Source organism: Carassius carassius, chromosome 47 (assembly GCF_963082965.1).
Source record: "Carassius carassius chromosome 47, fCarCar2.1, whole genome shotgun sequence".
In the NCBI taxonomy this organism is placed as follows: domain Eukaryota; kingdom Metazoa; phylum Chordata; class Actinopteri; order Cypriniformes; family Cyprinidae; genus Carassius; species Carassius carassius.
This window is the reverse complement of record NC_081801.1, coordinates 26,378,917-26,394,785: the sequence shown is the minus strand read 5'-3', so window position 1 is coordinate 26,394,785 and position 15,869 is coordinate 26,378,917. Positions and strand designations below refer to the sequence as shown.

The 15,869-nt window shown below is 36.4% G+C and overlaps 1 protein-coding gene across 4 annotated transcripts in view; it reads right to left on the bottom strand.

The window, feature by feature from the left end:
* Positions 1 to 14,409, bottom strand: part of LOC132130984 (gamma-aminobutyric acid receptor subunit gamma-2-like) — a 43,877-nt gene extending 29,468 nt beyond the window's left edge. For all 4 annotated transcript variants that reach the window (XM_059542908.1, XM_059542909.1, XM_059542910.1 and 1 more), the window contains exons 1-4: positions 14,182 to 14,409; positions 7,760 to 7,902; positions 5,583 to 5,650; positions 4,127 to 4,347 (exon numbers count right to left, since the gene is read on the bottom strand). In XM_059542908.1, the coding sequence (XP_059398891.1) occupies positions 4,127 to 4,347; positions 5,583 to 5,650; positions 7,760 to 7,902; positions 14,182 to 14,297 (548 nt within the window). In that variant the 5' untranslated portion in view covers positions 14,298 to 14,409. The remainder of the gene's footprint in view (positions 1 to 4,126; positions 4,348 to 5,582; positions 5,651 to 7,759; positions 7,903 to 14,181) is intronic.
* Between the last annotated feature and the right edge of the window lie 1,460 nt (positions 14,410 to 15,869).

The following is a 15,869-nucleotide window of genomic DNA, read 5'->3' as shown; positions in this document are numbered from 1 at the left end:
TGATATGCTGTTTTGTGTTTATTTTGAATTATTAAAGTGTCATTTGATTGTCCGCCGGTTCCCGCCTCCTTTTTCCCGATGATTATTAAGGTTTAATTCATTACACAAGATTTCTAAAAATCCTTTCTTTGTATTGGTCTTAAGTAATATTCTAATTTTCTGAGATACTGAATTTGGGATTTTCCTTAGTTGTCAGTTATAATCATCAAAATTAAAGGAAATAAACATTTGAAATATATCAGTCTGTGTGTAATGAATGAATATAATATACAAGTTTCACTTTTTAAATGGAATTAGTGAAATAAATCAACTTTTTGATGATATTATAATTATATGACAAGCACCTGTATATCCAAGATGACAGTGCAAAGATCTTTTGACATTCTTTAAAAATAAGAAAACAGATGAAGATAAATTTGTCATTCTGACGTAACATTAGAAATACCAACTGACATAAAGTACACTGATTCAATGAGGAATCACTGTCAAGTTGCGTTTAGTTACTGAAAATGAATGGAGTCACCAATGTTAGGTAAATGTGTTTATTTACAGAAACAGTCAGGTTTCACCTATTTTGTTTTGCCACTGTTTAAGTAACGTGCAGAGAAACCACCTCGCGGTTAATAGCTCTGCAACTGCACTCAAGACTCTGATAATGGCTTGAAAGAAGCACTTTAGCTGAGAGTCTGGTTGTTTTTTATAAAGTTATTTAGAACACAAAAGGATGCTGTACATACTGTAAGAGGACAGAGATAACAATCCAAACAACAACAGAGAGAGAGAGAGAGGGAGAGAGGGAGAGAGAGATGTTCCATTCAAAGTCAACAATCACTTCCTCCCTTCAAAGTCTTTACCATCTACTGTAAAAGCTTTTGGGCACTGGAAAGTGTGGCACCATCTGGAATTCTCTTTTAGAGTTATTTTCTTATTAGAAAATGTGTTTAGAATGACTTTAGAGCATGGCAATAATTATTAGAAACCCTTTAAAGTGCCCTCCGAAGGCAATAGTTGATGGGTGTGTGTGTGTGTGTGTGTGTCGGGTGCACAGTCAAACAAGACTACAGTTATATACATTATTATGAAGCTTAAGTTTTGGTAAATATTTTAATGATTACACAAATTTTGTAACGGTTGTATAGTGTAAGCTGCACCAAAGAAGTATCTAACCACACCAACCCTTGATTTATATATAAGAATGTCCCAGTGGTTTAACATACTAACTTTCATGAGTCTGGTCTAATGTAAACAAGATTTGTAAAACTTGAACCTTTAGGCAATTGCAGTTATAAAAAGCTTCAGACTGAAGCATTGCAGTTGAATATACTGTATCTTGGACCCTAGAGCACAAAACCTTAAGTCTTAAGTGTCAATTTCTGAATAAATGATCTCTCCATTGATGTGTGGTTTGTTCGGAGGACAATATTTGTCTGAGATACAGCTATTTGAAAATCTGGAATCTGACGGAGCAAAAAAATCTAAATATTGAGAAAATCATCTTTAAAGTTGTTCAAATGAAGTTCTTAGCAATGCATATTACTAACCAAAAAATAAGTTTTGATATATCTATGGTAGAAAATTTACAAAATACCTTCATGGAACATAGTCTTTACTTAATATCCTAATGATTTTTGGCACAAAAGCAAAAAATCGATAATTTTGACCCATACCGAGGTTTTTGGCTATTGCTAAAAATATAACCCAGAGACTTAAGACTGCTTTTGTGCTCCAGGGTCACTAGTATTAGTATATACTAGAACCCCTCTTCCTCCTCTTTCTCCTTGGTCGCGGTGCAGTACTAGTACTACACTGTAAAACCCGACAAGTTTACTTAACTCAAACCATTTGAGGAAACCGATTGCCTTAAACCGTTTAAGTTGAAAAAACTAACAGTTATGAGTACTCTGAACTTAATTCAGTTGAGTTCACTGAAAGAAGATATACATTGCAATTAAGTGATTAATTGAGTGATAATTGAGTTTAGTGATGAACAGCTGCTGTTAACAAACAGAATTACTGAAGAAAAGAGAGAAAGGAAATACAGCTGACTTCAGACACAGCCTCACTCAAACCTGACAAGTTATGTTAACTCAAACCGTTTGAAGAAACCGATTGCCTTAAACCATTTAAGTTAAAAAACTAACAGTTATGAGTACTCTGAACTTAATTCAGTTGAGTTCACTGAAAGATGTACATTGCAATCAAGTAATTAAGTGATTAACTAAGTGCTGATTGAGAATTAGTGATGAACAGCTGCTGTTAACAAACAGAATCACTGAAGAAAAGAGAAACACAAGAACTACTACAACTGACTTCAGACACAGCCTTAGATGAAATCAACTGAAATAAAATACATGAAATCTCTCAAGATCTGATTAAACAACCCCACAAACAGCATCACCAGCTCCACTTATTAATAACCAGACTGACTTTATTTCTGTCAGACGTCTACAGAAGATCTTATTGAGAATGAACTAAGGTTTAGATGTTGATTTATTGTTTCATTTGAAGTAACCATGTTAGAGATCAGTGTTTGCTTTAGTTGGGCTCTTTACCCTTTACTTCTGTCTTTGTGTTTTCTCTGGCTGTTATAACCGTGTGTTTCTAAAACACATTTGTTGTAACTCAAAAGCCCAGAAGAAATGCCATCAGGTGTTAACCTGTACCTAGATGTAGGTTGTTATACTTTATATTGGCGATGGTAATCATCAATTATTGAACTCTACTGAGTCTGATGAAGTAGGTATTGTGTAATTTGATTGATTATAGTAAAAGTGATTCTAAGAGCCAGTGGTTCTGTGATAATCAGTTAATCTGAATTACTTTTCAAATAGTGTGGTCTTCTACGGTGTCAAACAGTCACACAAACTCATCAACAATGGTGACCATAAAAAAACATGCTGCAATGCATGCTGGGTAATACTGTAGTACAAAACTCATCCATGGCTCCCAGCATGCTCTGCAGCATTTTTATGGTCACCATTGTTGAGGTTCATATTCTGATTGTTGATGAGTTTGTGTGACTGTTTGACACCGTAGAAGACCACACTATTTTCCATTTACTATAATCAATCAAATTACACAACACCTATTTCATCAGACTCCGTAGAGTTCAATAATTGATGATTACCATCGCCAATATAAAGTATAACAACCTACGCCTAGGTACAGGTTAACACCTGATGGCGTTTCTTCTGGGCTTTTGAGTTACAACAAATGTGTTTTAGAAACACACGGTTATAACAGCCAGAGAAAACACAAAGACAGAAGTAAAGGGTCAAGAGCCCAACTAAAGCAAACACTGATCTCTAACATGGTTACTTCAAATGAAACAATAAATCAACATCTAAACCTTAGTTCATTCTCAATAAGATCTTCTGTAGACGTCTGACAGAAATAAAGTCAGTCTGGTTATTAATAAGTGGAGCTGGTGATGCTGTTTGTGGGGTTGTTTAATCAGATCTTGAGAGATTTCATGTATTTTATTTCAGTTGATTTCATCTAAGGCTGTGTCTGAAGTCAGTTGTAGTAGTTCTTGTGTTTCTCTTTTCTTCAGTGATTCTGTTTGTTAACAGCAGCTGTTCATCACTAATTAACAATCAGCACTTAGTTAATCACTTAATTACTTGAATGCAAAGTTTTAAAACGTACATGGTTTAAATCAAGGCAATCTGTTTACTCAAACGGTTTGAGTTAAGTTTACTTGTCAGGTTTTACAGTGTAGTATATTTGTTGACATTTTAACATTATTTCAACATTATCTGAGAATGCAAAATTCAGTAACACTTTAGTATAGGTCCAATTCTCACTATTAACTAGGTGCTTATGAGCATGCTTGTTATATTGTTACCCAATACCTAAACTAACAACTACCTTACTAACTGTTAATAAGCAGCGATTAGGAGTTTATTGAGACAAAAGTTGAAGTTAATAGTTTGTTAATAGCAATAATTGGACCTTAAAATAAAGTGTAACCCAAAATTGATATTGGGTCACACTTCACACTTTCAATTTAATCCCATGCATTTAGCGTTCACCATTCATTTAGCATTGTTTTAATGGTTGCTTGCTCTCTGGGTGCGCTCAGTTTATGCATGTTATCTTAATTCAAAATTAAAAGTGCATTTACCTTAAAGTGTACAGTATACGCCCGTCATTCCATATCCGAAGCATGCGATTGGGTGTGGTGATCCAGTGGGCATCTGCCTTCTTAGAGTTACGGAAAAACGTGTCAGGGATCCAGATTTTTCCCACCATGTTGCTGTTGAGACGCAGAACCTTCATGGTGCTGTTGAACTTCAGCCGCCTGTCATACCACGTCTGGGCGAAGAAGATGTCAATCGTGTACTCCTGAGGGATCGAAAAGGGCAGAGCTTTCAGACAAAACCAATGCAACCCCTTTGTTCCAATTAAAATATTATACAAATTCCACTTTGTTTGGCCTTTTTGGCCATTTGAGGCCAACAGAAGGATCCTGAAAGCCAGACTCAAACATGTGCACTATTGGCTATTCTAACCAAGTTGGGTGCAAATGAATCAATAAATAAGATGCATACCATACAGAAATAAACGTAGCCAGCAACACTTGTGTTTATTTGTAGGACAGTCCACATCTCCAATAAATTCTATGGCAAACAGGCCAAACAGCGTTTTTATTAGTCAAATATATTATTAAGTATTGGATCTCTAGGTTCATTTATGATTTGAGCTTCATCCTATGCGATCAGCCTCACTGCTGTAGGGAATTAAATTACATTCGTTTCCATTGGATTTGACATTATATATACAAAGTGAACTGAAAGCAGTGCGCTTATTTCTATTTTGTATCTTGTTTTATCAGTAATCAAGGTTAAAGGTAAAATACTTCATCAGAAATAAAGCACAATTATATTTACTGAAATTTTTTTTTTGTATTTGCTGTCAGACTTCACATTTATCTTTTATTTCTTCAAAGAATATTAAATATAATGAGATCATAATAATGAATCCCTTACATTTACAGCCAACATAAATGAGAGCAATATTGCCTTTGCTAATTTGCTTAGCTGTTACGTTTGTGGTTTCGTTAGGATTGTCTCTTTGCTCTTGGATTATCTTTGTGTCTGATAAAAATCTGCAGTTAGATGCTCGCCTCACCGTTACACTAGTGTTCACTCTTTTAATTGATTATCTTCCAGAATTACCTCTGTTTGGACACATAAATTAATGTTCAGTAACTGCAGATATTCTGAATGTCTTATCTGGATTTAGAAGAAAACAAAATATTGGCTTACTAGCTTTGTTGTTATTTTCTTAAACAAGATTTTATGCAAAATACATATGCAAAATATGCAAAATAAATGTCACAATTGCGAGTTATAAAGTCAGAATTGTGAGATATTAACATAAATATAAGCTTAATAGCTTTTTAGTTTCTTTAGATTCTAGTTTCTGATATTAACATTTGTTTATAAAAGCATGCTAATTATAATACAGTTTAATATAAAAAGCATTTCCTGATGGACACACAAATCTTTTGGTTAAAGAAAGAAACATGATGTTCTTTTATATTCATAAAAACATGCTTTAAAAAGCATTTCTCTTACCATGTTGATGGCATTAACTGGACCAATACTGTTGACAAACATTTCAGTCTGGATCACCGTGGGTTTGACTGTAGAGAGCAGGGCAGAGAAACAAGAAGAAAGTACAATTAGTTTAGTTAGCTAGAGTCAATTAAACGAGATTTATTAAAGTAATGACAATAGAGTAAGGTTGTTTTAAACCCAAACCGATCAGAGCACTTGAAAAAAGCCACTTGAATGACAGTGTCCTGTCATTATATACTGGCTTTAAAAGATTTTCCATAAATTATCTCTATTTGTGATCCGCAGAAGAAAGTAAGTTATGAGGACAACATAATAATGAGTAAATTATGACAGACTTAATAAGATTTTTTGGTGATCTATGCACACGCTTCACTAACATCTGACAAACAGAAAGTACCTATAAACCGTTTGTCAACACTAAATCTGTTGCTGTGTGATTTAAAACAAACTTCTGGTTATGAAATATTTTGTTTGATATTTTATCTAATGCACTGGAATTCAAATGACAGAGAAATCTACAGGTACATATTTAGATGGAGCATAAATACTACATATTTAGAATGTAATCAAACATTAAAGGAATAGTTCACACAAAAATTTAAATTAGCTGAAATATAAAAATTTGGGATGTGTTTATCAGCTGTTTGGACTCTCGTTCTGACGGCACCCATTCACTGCAGAGCATCCATTGATGAGACACTGATGCAATGCTACATTTCTCCAAACCTGATGAAGAAACAAACTCTACATCTTGGATGGCCAGAGTGTGAGGAAAAATTTAAAATACAAAACCAAAAATTTTTGGATGAAGTGTTGCTTTTAGTTTGGAAGTGGTTTGCAGAGTTCTGTTTCAGCTACTGATGGCAGGTCATAGCAGACGAGCCCAGAAAACTACACAGATAAATAAATGAATTAATAAGCAAGCTACTTGCTCCCACAGCTGTCTCTCACAAAACAGATCATGATGTTAGCAGTATTTAGGCACTGCTTCGTCATGAACAAGCAGTCACCGACATTTAGCATCACAGCACAATTTTCATTCACAGTTTTCACAACAAATTCACACAACTAAAACTAACTTTGGTTCCCTGGTTGAAGTGAGATTTGAATGACAAGGGCAGAATAATAATAATAATAAAATTGTTATTTGGTTTGAGTGAGGTAGTGTGAGACTGAGCTTGAAAGTGTGCGTCATACGGCAATACGATTTGGAAATGAATTAGTACAACACCTCTGTGATTTACACTTGGGGAACGAATTGTTAAATCAAAATCCGTTTGACTCAAAAACCCATGGGGTCACATGGCCCTGTGTTAAATGACGTTGTGCACAGAGACAGATAATCAGGAGTTTGTGTAATCAAATCTCGTCTTGGGTTGCTGTGATACTATATCTTTATTTCTGTACATCCATTATTCTGAGTGCAATGCAGAAAGTGGTGAAGATGTAGACCGCAGAAGGCTGTGCTCTCATCAGCTGCAATAATCTTTTACCATGCAAACTATATAGATAGCGTTTAATGATGGTTTGATGTTTTTGGCTTTGTCTAAAAATGTGAATTTTTAAGGTTGTATTGTCAGACAGACAGGAAAATCAATAAACACTATGAACACCACATTAAATCAGACCCCAATAAACCTCTTCAAACCTATTACACCTCATAAAAGAAACCTAAACAGACCATATGATTCCAGGCATAACTTGCATGTTTGTAGTAGTTGTACTATCATGTAAGTGTTGGTAGACATTGTAAGCAAGCCAACAAGGGTTAAAATTTGTTTGCATGCTTTAAAAAATTCGGCTCAGACGAATTAATAAACAGCTTAAGTTTAGTTAGTCTTTATGCTTTCAAATGTTCAAGAAGCACATTTGGTTGGGAATGTGACATCTAAGTTGAAATAAAATACACAACACAATTCAAACAAGTCAACTTAAATAAAATCCTACTGAACGAGTAAATCAGAGAGATCCGGTATTCCCACATCATCTGTTGCATGCTTGGGCAGTAAAATGGACCTAATCATTTGGTGTCTTATTATTAAATCAGAATGTAGCGAGGTTCAGAACTCTTGGAGATTAAACATGTATTTGAGCCAGTTGTTGAACAAAACAATGCACGCGGAGAACCACCTTCAGTAGATCAGATCTGAACGTAATAAAGAAACTGAACTTACCTCCGATGTCTGGCCGCAGCTTGTTATCGTAGCCATCCAGTAAGCTGTTCAAAATATGTGTGACGTCGCTCTCGAACACTTTGGGGGTCAGAACCCACGTTTTGTTCGTCACTTCATCATCATCACTTTCCAGCTGGACAGAGCTAATGGACGAAAAAAACCAAACAACGACAAGAAATGTAAGAATGTAATGTAATGTCTAATGTAGTCGAAGATCATTAGACGAAATGTCTAATCGAAGACACATTTTGCTGAAATGTCTTCCAAAGAGTGACCTATGATGTTTTTTCTCAATTCCCCCTAAATTGAGGCCATTTATCTAAAAGAAGTATTCTGTGCTCTGGTGAGGAAGATGCTTCAATGTCTCTCAGATGAAGAAGTAATTCTTGTACACAATCATGATGTTTCTCTTATCTCCTTCTTAAGTTTTGTGTGAAACTAAAAAGCAACTATATAAATGCTTAGGTTAATGTATATGAACCAGAAGCAGTCATATATTAACCACTGGTGTGTGGTAGAGGTGCTAATACACGTCTACAGAAAGAGATTGTTGGATCAAAACACAGCAAAGAAGCTGCAGAAATCAGAAGCATATGCAAAATATAATTAAACAGCATATAAATCAAAACCGCCTTACATTACTGAATGAGATGTTGGTGCAGGAAGTGGTTAAGGACTGTGAAGATCTGGATGTGTTGAAGTGATTGACTTCATCTGTGTTTTGATCACCAACGTAGTCTTTTACAGAAACACAATTTTCTCAGCTTTTTGTTCACAATGTTGCTTCTTACACACATTCAAGAGTTGATAAAAATATTGCATGACGCTAGAATAAAACTTTTTTATTTTTTTTAAAGCAGATGTTCTGTTCTTTCTTTTAACATATTGCACATTTAGATAACCAAACAACTATATATTCTGCAGCCCATGAAAATTTTGTGAAGACAACGCAACGGCGAACGAGTTAACTAACCACAGAAATTACTTCAAGAAGACTTGACTGATCTCTGAATCTTTTGCATAGAGCACATGGAGATGCTACCAGTGTTTATCAAAACAGAGAAATCAATTAGACACAAACGCAAGGTATCTAAAATAGCAATTAAAAATGATAAAAGCCGTTGTAAGCCGATTGAAGATACATGTTTTATTACTCTACCGAACTGAAAATGGCTGCTTTGCTTTTCATAATCAGACATGTGACCACGGCAACAAATGAAGTTCTTTAAAAGGTCATTTAACTAGAACCTTAAAAAAAGGCTGCCATCCAGAGGAGGACCACGCTAGCGTTCAGTCCCGGCAGAGCGTGGGTGTGATGCTGGAGGCTGGAGACAGACAGACAGACAGACAATAATAATGTTGCATTAGAGGTGGATATGTGCTCTCGCTGGCAGCGCTCCCAGAATCAGATTGTGAGGAGAAGGTGCGACAAACACAAGCCTCTGTTTTGCATCTACAACATTATCTCATGTGTTCTGTGTGAACAGGCTATAAATCAGATAATGACACGCTAACCTGTTTTATAAACTTCCTTGGTTTAATAGTAGAGTTTATGTTTGTATATCTATCTATCCATCCATCCATCTATCTCCAATGAATGCTGAGGACCTTGGCAAAGCAATCAGACAATGCACGGTGTGAGGCAGTATCCATGGAGTCAGTCGAAGACAGAAAAGCATATCCTTGAGAGAAGCATGTGACTGACAGCTGTGCATGTTGCCAACTCCAGAAAGATTTCAGAAAGACGAGACTGGAACCCTTTCAAGGCTTTTCATTGTACATTAATATGGTGAGAACACACCACATCATGGCAGTCTTTTCAACAACACATGAAACCGTTTGAAAAGCTTTTGAACACCTTCTATCTATCTTTTTTTATAGTTCTCTAAGCATCCAGGAACAATTACGAACATTTGCAATGATTACATAATGCTCTCATCATGATTTTAGTGGATTATTACAAAATATCATGATCATTGTGCACTTTACATTTCAGTTACACATTGCATCGCACGCGATGGACTGAGCATCTGTCTGGAGTGTCCCGAGATGCTACCATCTCCTGCGTCCCTACAGAGGAAAACCCATGGACACTGACTTGCAAATAAATGATTTTCTAAGTGAATACTAGAAATGCTTTGACATTTCTCAAGTTATTTTCAATGTAAAGCACTACATGTTTATTTGACTTCCCTGATATCAGTGAAGTTAATATATTTCACTCAATTGCTACTTTTGTAACGTGAAACTTTAAAAAGTACCCAGAGAATACAGAGCTGGAGTGCACTGTATACTGATATATATACTGAACTATTTATGGAGATTTAAACCTGAGACTTAAAAGGATTTTCTATCCTGTGGATTCCGCTGATGGATAACATTAGTATTACGGCCTAAATCTCTCATTCCCGTTGATATAAATGGCTGATCTTTTAGTAATTGCTGTTGGGAAAATTCACAAACTTCAGTATGTTTCTTCAGAAGGTCCTCTTGTGCATGTGTGCCAAGTTTTGTGAAGTTTTTCAAGTAACAGGAAACGGCCGAGACTTTTTGTGAGGACATAGATCAAATAGCATCAGCTGATTTGGGGGCACTGTAGTGTACTTGAAATGCAGACCTTCACCAGGTTATGCCAGACTTAAGAGAAACTGCACATAACCAATGACAGTAAAATAACAAATACATGTACAGAACTACAATCTGATGATTTTTTCATCAGTAGGCCTACCACACAAACGTTTATTCAGAATCAAAGTTATTTTTGAAAAGTAATGCATTACAATATTGCCCTTTCATGCCAAAAGAGAAGAGAATAAGCCTCAGGCTGAAGGAGATGTAAATTCACATCAGTACAGTAGAGGAAGCAGGCAATAAATCATGTTATGTTTACCTAAGGTCATTTTTGCTTACTAGCGTGGTTTAATTGGATCACTGAAGGTCAGCAGCAAAGGCACTGCTTAACACATTTGGATTACAAACATAAAGGATATTAGTGTTAATTAATATAGGTATCTCACTGATTTTGAGGAATATGAATCTGCTTTGTGTGAGTGAGATGAGTAAATGCATGTAGACATTAATCTAGAACTACAGTAAGATCATGTTCACACAGCACACAGTGCTTCAGCCGTCATACAGTAGAGCATCCAAACACAAATGTGTGTGTGGGACAGATGTCCATCCATTGCTTTGTAGGAAACATTTCAGTAAACAAGAAGAATTGTTGTCATTGTAAATAGGCTACTCAGTTTTCCACGGCCATGGAGGAGAATCAGAGATTGGGGGTCATATTCACCTGATTTTATTTTATATTTATTTCAACAAATGACAACCAGAAATCAAATGCCTGGGAGCTTGGTAACAGTTTTAAATCCTCTCAGTATGGTGGATAAACAAAGACGTTTCCCAGAACTCAGCTACACAATCTCTAGAAATGGAAAAGAAAGTGACTGGCACTACTTCTTTGAGAAAGTAACTCAGATATTTTCTTGTAAATTAAAAAAAAACAATATTGGGTTACTTACTTCTAGTTACCTAAAAAAAGTTATCTGATTATGTATATTTAGTTACAGTACTTTGGATCCATTAACCCCAACACTGTTCAGAATGCAATGCCATGAGCTGCCAAGTCAAATGTTAATAACACAACGTGCAATTCATAATGGGTTGGAGCCAAAGTAAAAATGCAAAATGCTAAATATAATAGTAGCTTCAATTTTGCAAATGACCAATCTCATGTGTGAGGAAATAACTTAGTGCTTGTCCCAAATGGTTTCTGGTGGTGGTGAGAGCCATGGCATCAAATTTTCATATCATCCTGAGTGTAATGAAATAACATCTCTGCTTATTGCAAGTCAATAATCAGTCCATGCAGCAATGCAGCAAAACACTCACAGAAACCCTTCTGTGATGCTTCGCAGTATAAGAGCTCATAATGAAAAGGAGATGATATTTCCCTTGATGGGATGCTGATGCCATTTTTGTTTATTGGGCCCAGGTCTTCTGCTGAGTTACACCATCTGGTGCATGTAGAAACCAAATGTCCCCATCTACGCTCTCCTGAAGACAAACCTGTCCCTGTGATGGCCTTCGGCTCCATGATTAGATGACCTTTGAACAGTCTGGATATTCACTGATCATCTTCAGCCTAACTACCTAAGATTGCTCACACTGTATTTGAAGGTCAAATTTTCACTATTACTTAAAATCAACTAAAACTTTTGCCTCAGTAATCTCCTAATTTGCTGTTTAGTAATAGTTAGTAAGGGATCTAAAATAGCATTAGCTAATAAACAGTCAATATGCCAGTAATGTGCATGCTAGTTAATAGTGTGAATTGGTTCCTTAAAATAAAGTTACCATAAGATCAGTTTGAAGTTTAACTATGATTAGTCTTTGTATTAAAAAAAAAATATATATATATATATACTTTATTGCAAGTTTGCAGACTGGTTTTGCTTCAGGCCTGTTTATTTTATTTCCTAACTATGCATGATTGTTATATTTTTGGCCTGCAACTCACTAACTGAGAACCACTGATTTATGAAACTGGAACAAATGAGAAAAAAAAACTGTAGTAAAAAATGTCTGTACTTGAGATAGCATTTTATATACAGTAAGTACAGACATTTTTTACGTCTGCCTTTTTCCAATTTGTTTTAAGCAAGGAAATCAAAGACATAGCAAATATTTGCATTTACAACTTACATCTGCGACACACCGCATGCATTTGGGAGTGTGGGGTCATCTCTCAAACACCTGGGCTTTGATTCAGAACATCTTCCGTGATAAGGCTGAAGTGTTTGCTCTTAAACCAGCATGCTGAGTGCTATCAAAGGCAGCAGCAATCTTTTCATCACACCACTAGTGAGTGTATTAATCCCTGTGGTGCGACTCCAGATGAAAATGTCATGGTCTTGAGGTGCAGCCGACACGTGCCACCGGTGCCACACCGACAGTCATCTGATCCTCGTGAATCTGACACCTGCTTGGTCTATTCCTCCTTATAGCTTAGAAAAATATGCCCCCACATCATTCAGACGACCAAATGAACAAAGTAATTTAGTTGTAAAATAGTAGAACACCTACGGTCTTCAATTCAAGTTCAAGTAGATTTGGGAGATAACCCTGAGTGACGGCAACAATTGAAATCTCTGCTCCTAAGAGTGCACAGCTCCTGTATTGACAGTGTGAATCCCTCACTAACTGTCCTTTCACCGTCAGTGATCTCCACCCTAATCCCAAATAAGGCCCAGCTGTAAATAGGTGCCTTTCTGGATGGATGCTTGTTTGGGATGTATGATAGAAACTTGTTATGATATCAAATCTGTGGCAGATAGGAACACTATTTATTGCATTATCCTGATAATAGAAAGCAAGCATTATATTACAAAACACTGGTTAAATATAAGAACATAAGCAGGCTTTTACCATAATTACAATAAATGCTCTTGTCAGTAATCTCCTTGAATGTAGAAAGCCCATTTGACCGATGATGCTCCGGTCATAATAAAAGGTGATGAAATGCATATTTTAATTTTAAATATATGCTTATAATAGCATTCCTCCTCAGCCAAAATCATGTAGGTCCACAGAAAACTAAAAAATGTAGTGTACTGGGTCAATAATGTGTGCCTATGGGGTTTGATTAGGCCAGGGATGCATACTAAAATAACAGCTTTACTTTTTGCAATGAATAATACTTCGATCTCAGGGAACATAACATAACGTAAAGCCAACCTCAACAAAACACCACAGCTGAAACCCCCTGATAATCATTTATTTCAATACTTTGATATTTGTCTGATTCATTACGTGTCCAAGCTCTGCCTGCGTTGTAGTTATAGGCCAGAATTCCTCCTGAATCTTCATCAGCAGGTGGAGAGGAGGAGTCAATCCCTGATTTAAATCTTCTTAAACATCTTGACTGAAATGGCGTCATGCAGATGACAGAGCTTTGAACTTTAGCCCTTGATTAAGTAGAATGAGAAATAGCATGCATAGTTCATTGAGGAAAAAGGCTCACCATGGATTTGGTTCGAATCATGACACACATCCTGACAGAATACGGTCATTATATAACTAGTATTAGTTATATATTTATTACTAGTATTATCATTACTATTCAATAGCTTCATACACCACCGGCACCACCGCCTCTTATAGGGATTTTCTCGAGCGTATTTGAAGAGGTTTACCACCAGCAACGTAAAAAAACAACAAAAAAAAAAAACGTGCAAGCCCCAACGTCGACATACAGTGTATTCATCAGATCTTCATTCTGTTACAAAACACATATCCATTCGTAGACTCCGAGCACTGAGGAAAACAGATTAGAGGAAACAGAGCACTGCAGACACGCGCAGTCCACATAACGAGCGCGCACCACACATTCGCATCATACATTCCTGTGATATTCTTACCTCAAAGGAAGATGGGCGATTAGAAAAGCCCACAGAAAGAGCCTGGGCGTGATCGCGGGGATGGCCATCGCTTTCACGCGTTTAGAGGAAAACAGAAAAGAAGCCATGATCACCATCTTGCTCTCTCTATTCACGCAGACGGACTCGTCGCCTTTATTTACTGCCTTTCTTCGCTGTGACACATAGCAGATCGCGTCTCAGATCCGCAAGCCTTCACCAGAACAACAGAGCGCGCACAGTCAGCGAGGACGAGCTTCCTGCTCTATAGTGAAACAACGGCAGATATCTGGAGATAGATGAAAAGATGAAGGCGATCTATCCGGGTCCAGCGGAACTGGAAAACGTGTGAATGCAGATGAAGTGTGTGAAAGCGGATCTGATGCACGTCGCTGCAGCAATGCAACACATGCGTGGTAGAGATGCAATGAAAACTCATGCTTCTATTAATAAAATAAAAAAAACTACGCAAACAACATCTTATATAGAGCATCCACTCACGCATTATATGGCGTCTGAAATGTGTTGTTGTCTCTGATATTATTATTACTTTTAAATAGAACAATATTAAATAAAAGGGTATAAACGAATCTTAAATGTAGGCTGTTATAAACAACTTAATGAAAATATGCGTGTTTATGCGTTTATTTTAGTGTCGAACGCGACTATCCAATCAAGATACTGTTTTATATAGGTTATTTTATTAATTTTAACGTGTTAGAGGCATTTATTAATATTAACATTTAAATACTTTAGGCCAGTGGTTCCCAACCTTTTTCCTTGGGGCCCCCCCATGTACATATTTAACAATCCGTATATATTGTAACAGGGTGTAACGGTTCACAAAATTCACGGTTCGGTTCGATACGATACACTTGTGTCACGGTACGGTTCAGTACATTTTTGATGCAGCAAAAAGAAAGAAATGCCAGAGAAATTTCCCTGATTTCTTTTTTTTTAATATTAAAACTAACATAATAAACTGTGATATTTTTTACTTTGAGTAATTCTGGAGCTGTAATTGATTCTTTATATGAGCATATATAACAAATATAATATAATACAAAACAAACAGCTTCTTGGAAAAAAAATAATATTGTAGTGGTTATAAACCAAGGTTTATTTTATTTCAGATTAACATTTGAGGGCAGCAATTGTATTCATAATGTCAAAATAAAACCTACGTAATGTTACTTGAAGGCATTATAGCCTACTATTCCTGCCAAACTTTCATGGTTCGGTTAGTGTTACTACAGTAAATCCATGGTGAATGTTGCAGATCTGGACACTGGATAGTTCATTCACGGCACAATGTTTCTTCCTGGTTTCCACGCGCTGTTTGATCCGTTAATAACGGAGAAATGTGAATGTTTCTCTCTAGATCTCGCAGCGATATTATTACTTCTGTGGCAAATTCAAATGCTTTCTTTACTGGATCTCTTATTAGCACTGTGTAGTAACAGCGTTGCATGATAACGATCGGCTCGCGCTGCACTGGTCCAAACTGATAAACGGTCCGTCAACCACACAATAACGAGCAGTTTCGTTCCGCTTGGATTATGTTTGCCAATTGATGTTGGGCACTGTTGTGGTCGCGCCGGCATCTCTTACATTATGAGCGCACTTGCCACGTGCAACGCGCCTACATTTGAAATAACGAAATTGTAATTGAAATCGGCATTATTAGCATA